This window comes from Orbicella franksi, chromosome 3 (assembly GCF_964199315.1).
Source record: "Orbicella franksi chromosome 3, jaOrbFran1.1, whole genome shotgun sequence".
NCBI classification, from domain to species: domain Eukaryota; kingdom Metazoa; phylum Cnidaria; class Anthozoa; order Scleractinia; family Merulinidae; genus Orbicella; species Orbicella franksi.
The window spans coordinates 7925001-7940274 of record NC_138147.1 but is presented as its reverse complement, the minus strand read 5'-3'; the positions used below and the strand labels follow the sequence as shown (position 1 = coordinate 7940274).

The following is a 15274-nucleotide window of genomic DNA, read 5'->3' as shown; positions in this document are numbered from 1 at the left end:
TACTTTGGTAGTACTAAAGTACAACTCCACTCTGTAGAATACAAGGACAACAACAACTACAGCAATAAAAAGAAAAAAACCGCGCGGTATCCCATGGTGTTTGTACTCCAGAGGACCTGGCCCCAATTGTTCGAAGGCTGGATAACGCTATCAATCAATCGATCGATCGATCGATCGATCAATCAATCAATCAATCAAAACTTTATTTATCGAGGGTGACACGTAATAGTTTATCAACTAATAAATTTGTGGCCCTCTTAAATGTACTAAAAGTTAAAAATCTACTATAAACAATCAAAGATGATAAATCGCTATTCAATGGATAAGTGTAAACGAAACAAAAAACGCTATCCTCTGGATAGCGATTTATCCGGTGGATAGAGTTATCCAGCCTTCGAACAACTAGGGCCAGCTGTTTGTTGTACTCCTATAACTTCTGTCCCCGCTAGAGAGCATAACACAGTTAGGGTTACCGTAGACCTTCGCGGGTGTCCTTAGCTGAAAAACTTGAGTAATAAATCGAAGAACTTGAATAATAAATCGAGATTTTGCTAATCGTCATTTGTATTTAGATTCACCCTTATGTGTCGCCAGAATACTGCAAGGATCATAAAAATAGACGGTGATGCTACACACTATAATGTCTAGTGAGCGAATAGTCAAGAGAACAAGGAAGATATCTATCCACAATATTGCTTTTGTTTTCCCAGCCATTAGTAATGGCTCGTGTATGACACTCTTCCAGTCTATATCTGTCGGTACTTCCTCCAATTCTGTGTTCTTCCAGGTATGAACCTTCCTCTGACTTATCGATCTCGGATCGAATCTTTCTGTTCATTAGCTTTCTTGTACTTTGTATCGCCCTGTTGCATTTCTGACACAGTAATCTTTGAAATCCGACACGGTAATTTCTGTTGCTTAGCCCGTAAATGAACGGATTCACACAACTGCTTATGAAGACCAAAAGAGAAAGGGCGTGGTGTAGTTTGGTGTCCATCCGCACTTTTCCCGCCATTGCCAACGCGTAATTGGTCTGACTTGGCGCTAAACACAAAATAAGCACAAGGCACGCGGCACCAACCGTACGCGTCATTTTCCCGCGCATTTTGGCTCTGCTTTCAGCTGAGGCCGAAGTAGACTTGTTTGTCTTGTAAAGCATGTGAGCATATAGTGCCAGCATACTGAAGTTTGGAAGCGCCATTTTTAGCAAGACTTGAATGATGCCCACAATAGCACGGACAGGCTGTTTACCCCAGAAGAACTGCCACTTGCATCGTCGGGTTGGCGCATTTGAGGGAACGTACAGGACCTCGAAGAAAGTGCTACCGCATAATATTAGCGACCACACCCAAGCGCTGAAAATGTAAGCGAGAGTTCGTTTCTTGTTAAAGATTCCGCCATATCGGAAAGGTTTTATCACAGCGTACCACCGCTCAATCGTCAGCGCTAAGCAGATGTATGCCGAGAAAATGACCAGCTGGAAGAGAAATACACGGCTCCATACCACTCGGCAGAAGATGTTGGCCAGCACGTGATTGCTCGGATAAGGAAACGCGTCACCAAGAACAAAAGCTGGATTTGTGATGAGCAGAATGGCAGTCAACACGTCCGCTATGGCCAGGGAGAGAATAAGCATGTTGTAAGACTTCTTTAAAAGCTTTCTATCACGGAGGAAGATTGAAATAACCAGAATGTTGCCGAAAAACGCAACTGTTGCGATTATTGAATAGGCGATTTGTGTAAAGGCGGTGATCCCTGGTGCTGTTGAGCTGCTTTGGTAAAGAGTGAAGGTTGTAGAATTATTCATGCTTCGTGAAGAAGCCTGTTGATCACGACGATGCCTTCAGGCGTTTCGCAGTCTTAAACTTTCTAGCTTTTATTTTTCTGTGGGTTAAGTAGAAGATGTATATGAGGTAAGGTAAGAGTTCAGTCTGCATACAAGCCAAGAGGCCCATCACCATGATACAAGGGTGCTTACCATTAGGTATCATTTGTTACAAGTAGCTGGGATGATCTTTGAATTTCCAAAACTCGGCAAGCAAATCGAGTGAGATGTTATTGTTTGCCATTGTTGCTTCCGTTAATTGGGGAATTCAGCAAATGGTGAGGAAATTTCGGTCGTTCCGAAGGAGGAGTGAGTTGATGTTCCATTTGACTTACAACCGACGTTCCCAGATTTTTCTGGTTGAATGGCAAGCACCCATAATTTACAAATTATTCACCGAATTGGATGTGAATAGTACTTGCTATTCACCTCCGAACTAGCCGATCAGAATGGGTGGAAAGCACTATTCACTTGTGTGGTACATACTAATTGATTGAATTCTGGGGGAATATTAAATCGAGTTCCCTTTTGCAACAATAAGAAGCTATTTCGAAAAGTTACAGTAATAGTTAGACATGAGAGCTCAAGAAAACGCGTTGAAATATGATGTGATCGCACGCTCTTCGCCTTCTCGATGATATGCAAAGGCACGACATTTAGATGCCTTGCGCTTCACTCTCTCGGACCAGTCCCTCAAGACCTAAGCTGATGACGAAATAGGACTTTAGGCCTGTAGAGCGGTTGCTAAATAATTCTAAAATGTATAACAAATAGTTCTCTGAATACAGGTTACTTACCTCTGATTCTGATGTTTGTTTTTCCTTGCTGTGCTTCGTTGATTGTCGACAAACTGTTAAATTTCTTTGCAAATCGGGCTACAGGAATCTTTCTTCAAATGATCAGTTTTATCTGATCAACTATTCTTCTGTTTGCTTATATATGTTACTCGTCAGTTGGTTCAAAATTGAAAGCGAGTCACTGACAATTAAAGAAGATACATTACCGGAAATAGCCCTCCCTGAGGAGTCAGGTCGTTTAGCTGATTTTGCCGAAGGAGATAAAGTAATTGATAAATATGCAAATTTTTTGAAAAATTATTCCCGATCACTCTCGAACTAAGTTTTAAGTTCACGTAACTGAATCCCAGTTTGTACAAAAGAATATCCCTTAAGCTTCTTGAGTTTCGCCATCGTATTTATTTTTTGGGGGGAAATCAGCCTATTCATTGACAATCATGGATCTCACGGTTATGCCGACATCAGCACGTCTCGTGCTTCTAAATCCCCCTCGATGCCCCTCCATACAGTCCATGCCCCGGGGCTCGATCAGTTATACTCGTTTTGATTTGATAAGCTAAACAAAAGTTTTAGTACGTGTCAGTTGCATGTAATAAAAACCATTTACGTGGCCTCTTGCACGTTTTGTTTTACTTCGATTTCAGCCATTCATTACAAAGTAAAAGGCTACTGTTACGCAAGTTACACATTATTACCCGTAATCAAAAGCAAGTTGATTATGGTGTGAATTAAAAATCTGATCGAAAATACTGTTGGTTTTACGCCTATGTTCTGCCTTGATTTTAGACCGTCGATCAAACGAAAATCGCCGATTGTAAATGGCTTGCAGAAGCGCTCTGATAATATAAAGACGGGCATAGGGCGCTGCATGTGTAGGTAAGTTTTCAAATGATATGCGTTCCAAGGTAAACGGCGACGATATTATTCGTTCGCACCGGGCGACTTCTTTGCCGACAAATGTTCTATGAGAATTAAAATGATTTTCTTCAAGAGTTTCCGCGGCGATCGAAGCAGCATTTCACTAATGCTTTTTGCTAGTCAACCGCAAAATGATGGCCACTTGCAGTTATAGCTACGCATTAGTGTAAGTCTATAACCTGTCTATCACGATTGCCGTTTTCTTATTGGCTATGCCACTATCTATCTATTCCGTTGTGCGTTGTACCGAGTATTCTAGCAGTGTGCGGTTGTTAACAAAATGAAGGTCACTTCTTTGCGTTTTCGCAGTGTCTAAAGGGGATTTAGATGGAGTTTTGAACATCTAGTAGATTTATACTAAAACAATCAGATTAGTCGCTCTCGATTTCTTTAGTGATGAAAATCTCGAGCTCATAATCTGATTGTTAGACAGAAAAACTTAACAGCGGCCATAAAGGTATTGCCTCGCAATAGGAAATGTTCGAACAAGAAAAGAAATCGTTTCCCAAATTGAACCAGAGAGAATTTCTTCAGTTTGCGACTCTAATATAGCTGTAAAGACACCCTTGTTCATTTGGTTCGTTGTGGCGGTGCGTGAAAACTAGCATGAATACTAGTAATTGGTTTTTAATATTTGTCTTTTATCGCATAAATGATTTCCTTTCTTTCGGAATGGCTTCCTCGATAGGATGTCACTAAAAATCTCTCTAATTAGTAGTATTTAACGGCATCCACTTTCATCGACGAGGGGAAACGATTCACTACCAGATTGATGAGTTGAATAATCTGACGAAAGTAACGATAATTCTTAGGCATAACTCTAGAAAATTCTTTGACTTATTACAAAAAGAAACGTGTGTTTTGTATTCCTTTTTATTTCGCACTGTTATTTTACGGTCTCCTTGATACCAGGCTCTTTTCTGTTTCCGCCCTGCCGTCCCACGATTCATGGAGGATCCTGCAATCAAGTTTGTGTCCCGATTTCCGTTTCTGTCACGCAAGATTCATCATCGAGTCACGCCGTTTTAAAGGTTATTGTAGTGGCTGTAGGAACTGGGGTGAGGCAGCCACTGTACCGCTAAGCAAGTATTGCTGATTGTTCTTGTCCACATCTTCTAATACGTATTTATAGTTCATCATTAATCCGAAGGAATTGTCCATTCCTCTGGCACTTATATCTGCAAGCCAGTTTAATCTCCACATCCACGCACCATTCCTTATGTGAAAATTACCTGACAAGGAAAAGGCAAGAAAAGGCGTTACCGCGACTTCGCAGTCAGGGACAGTTGGGAGAATTTGCTTCACAAACATAAATAGTTGGTGATCACGTCGTCAATTCTCGTACCCAATTTACTTGAAAATGAATTGAATTTATAAGGAGAAATAAGTAGTTGATGACCACAGCCAGGCAAACCTGGGAACAAAAGAGGGTGGCACGTGGGTGGTATATTCCTTACACGACGTAGTATTTGTCTGGGAAAAATCTCTTACCAACAGGATCCATAACAAATCCTCTTCGCTTCTCTGTGTACAGATACCTACAGGGTTAAGAGTGGGGAACAGTTAGTTCACGTCGCTAAAATATTTACGTAAAATATTCATGTAATGAACACCACACATTGAAGAATAACGTATCTGGCTCCAAAGAAAGGACCAGCTCTGTTTTTGAGAAAACTAACATGGCCACTTAAACGAAACGCGAAAACACTCTCTGATGATCTAGAACCGTAAATTTCCGATTACAAGCCCTTCCGGTTATAGGCCAATTTAAAGGCAGATATTAAAAAGAAAGAATTGCGGTTATAAGCCCCCTCCGGATATAAGCTTCCCCCTCCTAAGTTTTTGAAGCAATCATTTTAAGCTTCATTCCGAGAAGCTCATCTCTCTTTTCAAAGGAATTCTCCACTGCTGAAACATATGTGAGACGTAAAACCCCTACAGCTAGATGCGCTTCCCCTGATTTCTTAATAGACAGGGTGTATCCTGGGGCGTGTGACCCTCGCCAATGTGCTGCTACCTTCCTCACCCCCTCTCCCAGATGCATGTACGCCATTTACACGGTGCACAAAACATATCACGTACTTGGTACATAAGCGCATCAGCGGGCTCTTCATACAGTCAGCTAGACTTGGGTCAACATGCCAATCACTGGTCCCTAAAAGGTCCTGAGAAAAAAAAGAAAGAAAATGAACAAGTGATATTTTTTTGGAAGGAGGATACCTCATGGTCAATTGATGCAATTTTTTGCCACGTCCAGCAAAAGCCTGATAAGTAATAACCCACAAGCGATTCATTTCCTTCAGCTAGTTGTAGTAATCATGTAGACACGATTTTCTGGGAAAGGGTCTACTGTTGCTGAGGAGGGACTCCATTGACAGCCGTGGGATCAGTAGTGTCACCAGACCCCTCTCCCTCTCCAAGTCATTCTTACGATTTTGATATTGAAAAGATTAAATCTAACTTAGTTGTAATTTTTTTGGTTTCGAGAGTTTGGTTGTACATCAAGATTATGTATTACTTCACAGCTGATGGTATTCTTTATTCTCAATACCGGCATTAGTCAATCCTTTGGTATTGTTTGCGAAGTTCGCTATTAGTCACCATCAAGTCTAACAGAGTTCTGTAAACAATACACCGACCTTGAACAATGACAGCGGTGACAAGTCTGTGTTCTTGCGGCTTTGAAGAATTCTTTTCTGTTCATCTTCCAGAAGTAGAGTTTGGGGAATACCCTTTGCTACCAAACAGAAAAAGAAAACATATTCAATGGTCTCCAAGACAATGAATCAAGAGAGAATGTTGATCTGAGCAAGTTTTCCCAATGCAGGTAGTGTTTTGCCTCCAAATGAAATCTCGAGTAAAAACGAAATTGTTTATTAGAAAACAGCCTTAAGAGAACTGAAAATAATATTCCTATACCTCGATAGAGACACAGAAAAGTTGTTCGTTATTTTCTTTGGGCGGTTTTCTAAATCACTGAGGTAAAGAAAACAAAGACCGAGTTTTACAGTTGACTTAAAATCCTTTATCACGCATAGGATGCAAGTGTTACCTTACCTTGCTTTTCCAGGGCGAGGGTAAGCTGGAGTCGAAGCCATTGTCTAAAGCCAGGAATAGGAGACAGAGTTGAATACTGTGTGATGTTCGGGAACTCGTGACGTAACTCCTCCACCACATGCTTTATAAGAAAATTACCAAGATCCACGCCGCTTAGTCCTGCAACAAAAATTGGGATTAATTCACTCTTAAAATTACTATCAGTTTGGCCAAAACTTCCCAGAACTGAATTTTTGACGTGCAGAGATAACTTGGACGCGTGTTCCCTCCCTCTCAAGATGGCCTCCATTAGAACATAAAAAGGTCTATACATGTACAGAAATCTAATATTGGTTTTCTCACTGTTGGGCATTCGCTGATAGTACTGATTACTGTGTGAATGTTGTATACCAAAAGAAACACGACTTGAAGTTTGTCTTCAAAACCTAAAATTCTTATTTCAGATTTCTAACAGCTATTCTTTGAAATGTTGAGATGTGTACCTTTCTGTGTAGAAGTGATGGAATAAAACACGGCAGTGGTTCTTTTCTCCAGCTCATACTCACACTCATCTCTATCAACTTCAGGCTCGCTCAGTATAACCTGAATTCAAACAGATCAAAAGACAATTTTTTGGTCAACTACTAATGCATGGCGAGGGAAAGGGTTTATGCATGACACTTCTCCATTTTCTCCTTAGTTTTAGTTTTGCAATTGAGAAGACAAATCAAACACTCAAGACAGTGTTTGACCACATTTCCAAACACCTCAGAGTTCGTCAAATATACTCCGCTACGCGTCGTATTTCCAAATCTTTTCTCAGTGTTTGAAAATGCGGTCAAACGCAGTCTTTCGTCTTTGATATATTATGTACTGAAGTCAAAAATTATTGTGATGCATGGAAAGCAACTATGAGCCCGGTGGGGGGACTCACATATAAAAAGGATGGGAGTGCTCTTTTCAAATTTTATGACAAGCACGCCCGTCTTTTTCATATGGGAGTCTTCCCACCCCCCCCACCCCCCCCCCCCCACCCTCCAGGGGCTAAGAGAAGTGATTTGCGAATTTACAAAAAAACCACTGTTAAAAGCAACTATAAGTGCGGTACATGTGAGTCAGACGCATGAATTTGGTTAAAATTTGCATGAGGAACAGGATCCCAATCAAACCTCTGATACCCTCTAGCCTAACTGATTAGCTTGTTGATTTCTGGATCGAAGTGTCAGGGTTCAACTGCCAGCTTAGCTCACTGGGTGATGTGCTAGACACTTCCTACATGTACCACTGAAACCAGGACAAAGTTCGGGATTTGCTAGCAATGATCCTTATTTCTAAGGCCTCAGCTATGGAAGATCAGAAAGTGTCTGCTGTCATGACAACGTACCTGAATATTATCTGCGATCTCGTACTCCAGTGCAGTGTGTAACACTACCACAGGCTCACCAGGCATGGAGCGATGGGTGTATATGTAACATCTTCTGTCTGGAGCTAACCGCCGCTTTAGGTCATCCCAGCCATACATTGAATGTACTGCCTCGTAATGCAATATCTGAGTTCAAAATGTAAAGAGATAGATTATGCACTCGTAGGGTTTTACATATTATGCTGCTGACATTATTTTTAGGATAATAGACTTTAGTGAGTCCAAAGAATCAAGCATTATGTCAGAATGATAGTGACAAAAACTGGAAGATGATTGGCGGCCTTGGGCAGCCCAAAAGAAATCTGGGCACCAGTCACTTGACTATGCAGTGAAAAGCACATGCCAACAGGTTTAACCCATTTATATCTCGCTGAGGCATTGCTCATACTTCAACATATCAAGTGTTACGGGGAAATATTGGCTATTTTATGTGAGCATAATGGAGCATAATAGTGACTCCTTTCAAGCGTAATAGTGAGATTTTTTGAGCAACGAACATTAGCATAATAATAAAAAATTTGAGCTTAATGTGCAAAACCCTTGCATTGGACTGGACTGGACTGTGCAAGCCTTAAATATCATTCTGCCTCCTTACTCTAAGTCTGCTATGAAATATTTTCCTTGAAGTGCAAGAGCACTATGAGCCCCACCCCTTTGTGTTTTTGCTTGTTCATATCCTGTGCGCTGGGTTAATATTTTGCTAACCTTGTGATCTTGACGAACTCAAGACAAAATACAGGGTCTATGGATAGACTACTCCCTCCTGAATTGTCAAAAAAACAGACTGTTAGCATAATTACCTTTTCTAGAATACTGCCAGGTGATTCCCATGTTACTCGTCTAAGATCCAACAATCCAACAGCAAACCACTGGGCCAAGAGATTCTTGATGGATGAACTAAGGGCTTGGAGTTCTTGTCTAGCTGTAGGATCCTTCTCTTCATTCAATCCTTCCTTGTATCATCAAATAATAGTCACCATGTTAACACATGAACATGTTACATGATTCATTGTAATGGCCTGTTAATCAATGAATTATTTATAATTTATTTATTAAAGTTGAGAAGTCATAAAAGACACATCTGTACCTCTTACTGACCAAGTTTGAGGTCCGTAAGTTATAAGTTACAAAGCAGATGTTTTCCCTTACGATTTATGGTCTAAGCACAAAGTGCACAGAAAGGGGGAAAATGAGGATCTGTACATAATATTATGTAGCTTTCAGTGTAGACCAAGAATATCAGGTCAGTAAAAAATATTTATTAAATTTCCACGTGTTTGACTGATTTAGGAACAGCTTAAAATTCTAGCAGGCTGTACAGTAGAATACTGTGTACCGAAGTTTGTCTTTCTTTTCCATGTATGTAAGCCTTATCTTTTTGTAAATCTCTTAGAAGGAGACAACCAGGTAGTGTTTTGTCCTTCACCTGTAAATCAGAAGTGTTCTCTTACCAACAGATCATTTCTCATGTCGACAATGTCCTTGACACCTCCTGGTAGCTTGCTTATCTGCGATAATAGCTGAATATGCGCAGGTTCAAGAGCTTGCCGCAGTTTATCCTCAGCTCGTAACATGACTGGAAGTCCATTCTCCTGACAAAGATATATAAAATGGCTGCGATGTATAGCATCACTTCACATGTATTATTAAACTATCTGACTTATAATTTTATTGTTAGTACAAGTTAACAGCAAGCAAAGAAAGTCATGTTCAACAGCCCATGGCTGGTGTATTTTATAGTTGGGCTTGTGGATTCTATCCTTCACTTGGCCAACAATGAGCAAGTGATTTTTTTTTTGCGTAAAATTTGAAGAAATCAGAACTGTAAAAGAGCAAATTATTGTAAGTTTTAATTTATTATATGACCCAGAAATTACTTCATTGTGATTTGTCAAGAGCAGGCCAATTCATCTTCCAATTTGAATTTGGACTGGAGTTCAAATTAACATGTACATGTTCGTAACTTTCTACATCATACAATAAATGAGTAACTGACGTATGAAAGCTTATTAAGCAATTAAGGATTTACACTGCTCATGATATTTTTAATTTTTCCAAATTGCACTGGCTTATAAGGCTCATGCAATCTCGAGAAAATTCTCAAATATCACTCGTAGTGTTAATCCAAGGCACTCACATTCATACGATTACCTATACTACACTGTATTTTCTTTTTTAATGGATTTTAATTATTTATTAATTGTGTTACTATGGAAAATTTTTAACTAGGCTAGTGAAAGTGACTGTCTGGCTTGTACATTCTAGTTACAGCTTGTCCAAAGGGCAAGCTGGGCAACTGACTTTCCTTGCACCCAGGTTAAAATATCCAATTAAAGTACATCATATACAAATTCTATTTATTTCCACCACATACACTTACTTGAGCATTAGCCAGGGTTCTTGTTACCTCCATAACTTCTCCATGATCTACACCAAGATCTCGTTCAAGAACAAGGAAGAATGCTAACTTTTCAGCCTATGAGAATTCAGTGTCTTATTTTTAGTTCAAAAACACTGTCCTGTAATTTTTTTCTGCTGGTTTGCAAAAAATCTCAGTTTTCCTAGCGACATCTTTTGGAGATCTTTTGTTGAACAAGAAACACACCTTTTCAGTATTTCGCTGGACAATAAAATCAGCACAGCATCACATTAGCTGCTGGTTGTTTAAGCTGATACAAGTATTATACTACTTGAGACAATATATTGTTGTTGCTTCGTTATTGATTGTATTCACATGGTATAGAGCATATGCACCTCTAGGCAATGAATGGTGATTGTTTTTAAAAGTGATGCAAAAAAACATTCAGATTCTGAAGTTATTTAAAAAGGGATTTATCACTCACCAACAGTAAATGATGGCCTGTTCATTATTTTTTACAAGATAAAAATTCCACCTGCAGATATCAAATATCTCTTACCTTAGTTAATAAGCCACTATAAAAGTGTCGTACTTCCTTGGCAACAGCCTAGCTTCCAGGGAACAAAAAAAAACAATGTTCAACTTGATTAATCTTTTACAGTACAAAAATTGATATCAATAATGGTACAATAACATAGCTGTAAATGTATGCGGAGAAAGATATGAAGACATGATTGATCATCGCAGTTATACATAATTTTTCAGTCATAATTTTTTCAGGCTTTAATTTCACAACTGCTTAAGTTGTGTGTATAACTGCGATAATCAATCATATCTTTATACCTTTATCCACAGTTCAAATATATGATCTTTCATATATTCATTTGCATTCTTCATCATCTACGGGTATATTATGAACTTACAATGTGACCAGCCCCCAGTTGGCTTGATAGCTCAGTTGGTACAGCACTACACCGGTATCGCAGAGGTCATGGGTTTGAATCCCGTTCAGGCCTGAATTTTTTTCAGGCTTTAATTTCACATTTGCTTAAGTTGTGTGTATAACTGCAATGATCAATCATGTCTTCATAATGTGATATTATTACATGACTAAGTTAGTTCAGAGGGCCAAGCACTAAAATCAGCAAATCAGATTGCTTTATTATAACCAGTCAAATACTTTGCATGTATTAGTCAGATATTTGGGTAAATTTTCTACTGACAGCTCTTTTTTCAATAACAGAATAATGTTATGTTAAAGCTTAAAACCTATTGGGAGAATATCAGCTATCATTTAAAAATCTTTTTTGTATAGGCCTGCAGTCACTGGGCTTAGTCAGCACTGTCAAGATCTCAGGGTGATATTCTCCTCTGAGTACAACTCTGGTGTTCCATGGAGAAGATATAAATTAAAATAATGTAAACAGCCTACATTTGGCATAAGGTCACCAGCAGAATCAGTTCTTCTCATCCTTGCCGCTTTACTTAACATATCACGTATTTGAGTCATTCTTATCTGCGATGGAACAGCTTCAAGACTTGGCTGATTGTGATCAGCCATCTTCAGTAACAGACGTAGCCACCTTGATTCTACATTGTGAACCTGACAAGAAAAATCAATTGAAAACTATTAAGCCAATATTGCCAGTGGAACACCAACTCTGAAGTCCCATAATCTCTGTTAATGATATCAAGTGTAGTATTCCTTGTCAAACTTGCATACACTCTCAATATGTCTGGGAAATCCTGCAGAAGCAGCAACAGCTTACAATGTGGCCTTGTTAAGGGAGTTATGTATATCCCTTGTATGAATTTAAAACCTTGTCATGTTACAATTTCTGAAGGTCCTAATACATCACTGTTAGTCAGAATTTCAACACAACTCCCTGTCATTCATTCTCATTTTTGCATCCTCTGACACTGTTTGGATTTAAGGCTTACAGGGTTTTGTCAATCACCAAAGAAATTGTGAATGTCATCGAAACACCAAAATTCAAACTCTTTAACTCATATTTAAGAGACAGCTGTGTAAAATAAGAGTTCCTAAGAGTCCTAAAGGAAGTTAGAGCTCCAGAGTTTTAAAGCCTAAAAAATACTGTGTTATGAATAAAGGGTAAAGCTTCTTGTGGCTGCATAAAAATGTATTGCCTCTAACCTCCAAGGAATGGTACAGTGGTGGAAACTCTCACTTTCCACCTATGTCTCCCTCCCTCCCTAAGGCTGACATGACGTCTTCTCTAAATATTGTAATTTACTTTTATCATTTGCTAGACTTATTAATTAATATGTTCATACAGGACTCAGTGGACCTGAAAAAAATAAATTGAGGATCCAGAGCTCCAGAGGTCTTCCTTTTGAACCGTGATTTTCAGAACATTTAGTATCAAAATAGATTAAATTACCACAATGCTCGAGGATGCACGCTTTTGAGGTCTCTGATGCCAAACACACTTTTTGCAAATAATCTCTCGATTGAAACCTTTCAATTGTGGAAAGAATCTGTAAACATTAAAAAAATACAAAAAAATTGAACTAATAATTAAATTAATGCATACAATTAATTAATTTGTGTGGAGACCCGGTGGTGTAATGTTAGCTTGCTGGCAACTAGATCAAGTTGTCTGGGAACTGCAAACCCTGGCTGGGGTTATTGGGTTGTTTTTTCTGGACAAGACACTTTACTCTCACAGTACAGAATACCTCTCTTCACCCAGGTGTATAAATGGGTTGCAGTGAATTTAATGCCATGCCCTGAGGAGTAACTCTTCAGGGGCTAGCATCTCATCAATGGGGAGTAGGAATACTCCTAGTACAGAATAATTATTTCATAGAGCTGGTTGCCAATAAAAAAAATAGATCTAATAGATAAGTTCACCAGCATTATACTGCAGGCAAGTTAACCGTTATAAATTTTATTGTAAGTTTAAAGTTTTCATAGAAATGAGCGAAGACTGTGTTGCTGGAAACAAAAGACAAACATTCGTCGTGCTCTGGCTGTTTTTAACACTTAAATCCAGAAGAAATCTGATTCAAAATGGTCGAATTCAGTAATACTCACGATGGGCTTCAAATTTCGGAAAGAAAAACTCATGCAGGGTTATTTAAAAATGAATTAAAAGATTAAATCTTTCAACAGCAGTACTGTATCACTAAAATTAACAAATACCAAGCTATAACCCTCTTATTTGAGTGCTAGTATAAATTTTAACGTTAAAAAACGTTACTTACTTACCTCAAGGCAGGCAAACTCCTCAGTGATTTCATGTCACTTCCTCTTTCTCCGTGTCAACAAAATTATAACGTCCGCGAGTGGTCCGCGGTGTATCACCAGAACAGAACTAAACCGTTTATGCGAAAGCAATGTGTCCGAGGCGGATTTTCAAAGGGGTGGCTGGTACTTTGGCGATTCAGGGGTCGCCTGCGGCCCTGAGAATCAGGCCACTGGTACCTTGGGGCTGCAGAATCAATGGGGCGTGCCAACAAAATGTTGCAATTTGAGAAATTGGAATCTTACTGAAAACTGTTACACCAAAGATACCAGCAACGTCACAAAGTAGAAATTACAATGAGATACATGTACCTGACCAGAGTGTCTGGTGTTATTTTTCTTAACAATCTTTTTCTTTTTTCTTTTTTTTTTTTTTTTAGGTTTTTTTGCTTCTCCAAAAGGGGGATGGTTCGCCAACCAGTACATCCCTCCTAAGTCTGCCCCTGTTTCTACTAGCCTGGAACCCCTATTTTCCCCAGCCCTATAATCAATTTTTGAGTTGCTCGTGGTTTTGCCTTACAAATAGACCCAAATACGTCATATGGGGCATGTGTGTTTACGAGCCAAACACACAAACAGTCGTTTTTGAGCCATTTTGGTCTGGCCCTGGTCCGGGTTCAGTTTGAAAGGTGAATAAAGCTATCCACCAGATAAATCACTATCCAGCTGATAGCAAGGTTAGATTTCCGCTGGTTAGTGATTTATCCGGTGGTTAGCCTTTGGACAACTGGGGCCATAATTCTGAACAATTTTTTTTCCCTGAAGCACGTAATTGGTTTGTGCACATTTCTGGTTTAAAATGTTAGGTCTTTGAGGGAATTATTAAAAAAATATATAAATGAAAGGCACCAAGTTTTACAGCATTGTGACTGACTGGCCTTCCCGCTAGTGATCAAGGGGATTCAAGCAGAAGTCATTATGCACTGATTTTTTTTAGATTCTGTAGGGCTGTGTCGCGTCGGCGGGCAACAGAAACACTTAGCTAATCATCAACTTAAAGTTGATAAAGATAAATATTTAACCGTCGTGACCAGTTAATTAGTTAATGTTTCAAGTGTCCGCCTTTCATCAGAGCAAAGTAACTAAGCTACCCTTATATGAGCGTGGCAAAGGTGGGGTACCAATCGCGCATCACGCTGAATTTTTCTATTAAATCACGCATCACGGAGAATTTTTTCACCGATCACGCGTCACGTAAAAAGAGGTAAGTACATCGCCAATTTTACTTTCTCGACTATAAAAGCGTCGTTAAAAGAAGAACTCTGCCGATTCAACCACAAAAATGCATCGGCAAATATGTGACCTCTCGGTATCCGTTCGAACGGCTGAACGCACGGCAAGTGAACGGATAATTTGAATAACGATAGTCAATTTACTTGTTCCAAGATATGTTAAGACCACTTGGTTCTACATGAGTTGAAGAAGAACTTTGCCGATTCTACCACAAAAATGCATCGGCAAATATGTCACCTCTCACGCGTAAACATTCCTTACGGTACTCGTTCGAACGGCTGGACGGACGGCAAGTGAACTATAATCCCAGACAAAAGGGTTGGGACACGAAGCAAGTTCTCCCCTCCCCCCACTTTCAATGTTGATAATCAGGTGATTTCTCCCTTTTTTGTTGGAGAAAACGCGATATTTTCCA

General features: G+C 39.4%; 2 protein-coding genes across 2 annotated transcripts; both read right to left on the bottom strand.

Moving 5' to 3' along the window:
* Positions 1 to 2: 2 nt before the first annotated feature.
* On the bottom strand, positions 3 to 2951 carry LOC145481034 (somatostatin receptor type 4-like). Its single transcript, XM_081459416.1, has 2 exons — positions 2623 to 2951; positions 3 to 1884 (listed from the first exon to the last, which is right to left on the bottom strand). The coding sequence occupies exon 2, from the start codon at positions 1805 to 1807 to the stop codon at positions 629 to 631; it is 1179 nt and encodes a 392-aa protein (XP_081315542.1). The 5' UTR covers positions 1808 to 1884; positions 2623 to 2951; the 3' UTR covers positions 3 to 628.
* Positions 2952 to 3033: 82 nt separating this feature from the next.
* On the bottom strand, positions 3034 to 13994 carry LOC145481033 (malonyl-CoA decarboxylase, mitochondrial-like). The gene is made up of 14 exons (XM_081459415.1): positions 13591 to 13994; positions 12761 to 12857; positions 11791 to 11961; positions 10918 to 10965; positions 10380 to 10475; positions 9451 to 9591; positions 8800 to 8952; positions 7961 to 8125; positions 7080 to 7179; positions 6598 to 6756; positions 6180 to 6277; positions 5623 to 5705; positions 5032 to 5078; positions 3034 to 4772 (listed from the first exon to the last, which is right to left on the bottom strand). Exons 1-14 carry the CDS (start codon positions 13620 to 13622, stop codon positions 4573 to 4575), a joined length of 1590 nt encoding a protein of 529 aa, XP_081315541.1. The 5' UTR covers positions 13623 to 13994; the 3' UTR covers positions 3034 to 4572.
* Positions 13995 to 15274: the final 1280 nt, after the last annotated feature.

Coding starts and splice junctions, on each gene's coding strand:
- LOC145481033 (XM_081459415.1), bottom strand. CDS start 13,622: ATGAAATCACTGAGGAGTTTGCCTGCCTTGAG. Junction 8,953..9,450: donor ACATGAGAAATGATCTGTTG/GTAAGAGAACAC, acceptor TGATGATACAAG/GAAGGATTGAATGAAGAGAA. Junction 5,706..6,179: donor CACCGCTGTCATTGTTCAAG/GTCGGTGTATTG, acceptor TTTTTTTCTCAG/GACCTTTTAGGGACCAGTGA.
- LOC145481034 (XM_081459416.1), bottom strand. CDS start 1,807: ATGAATAATTCTACAACCTTCACTCTTTACCAAAGCAGCTCAACAGCA.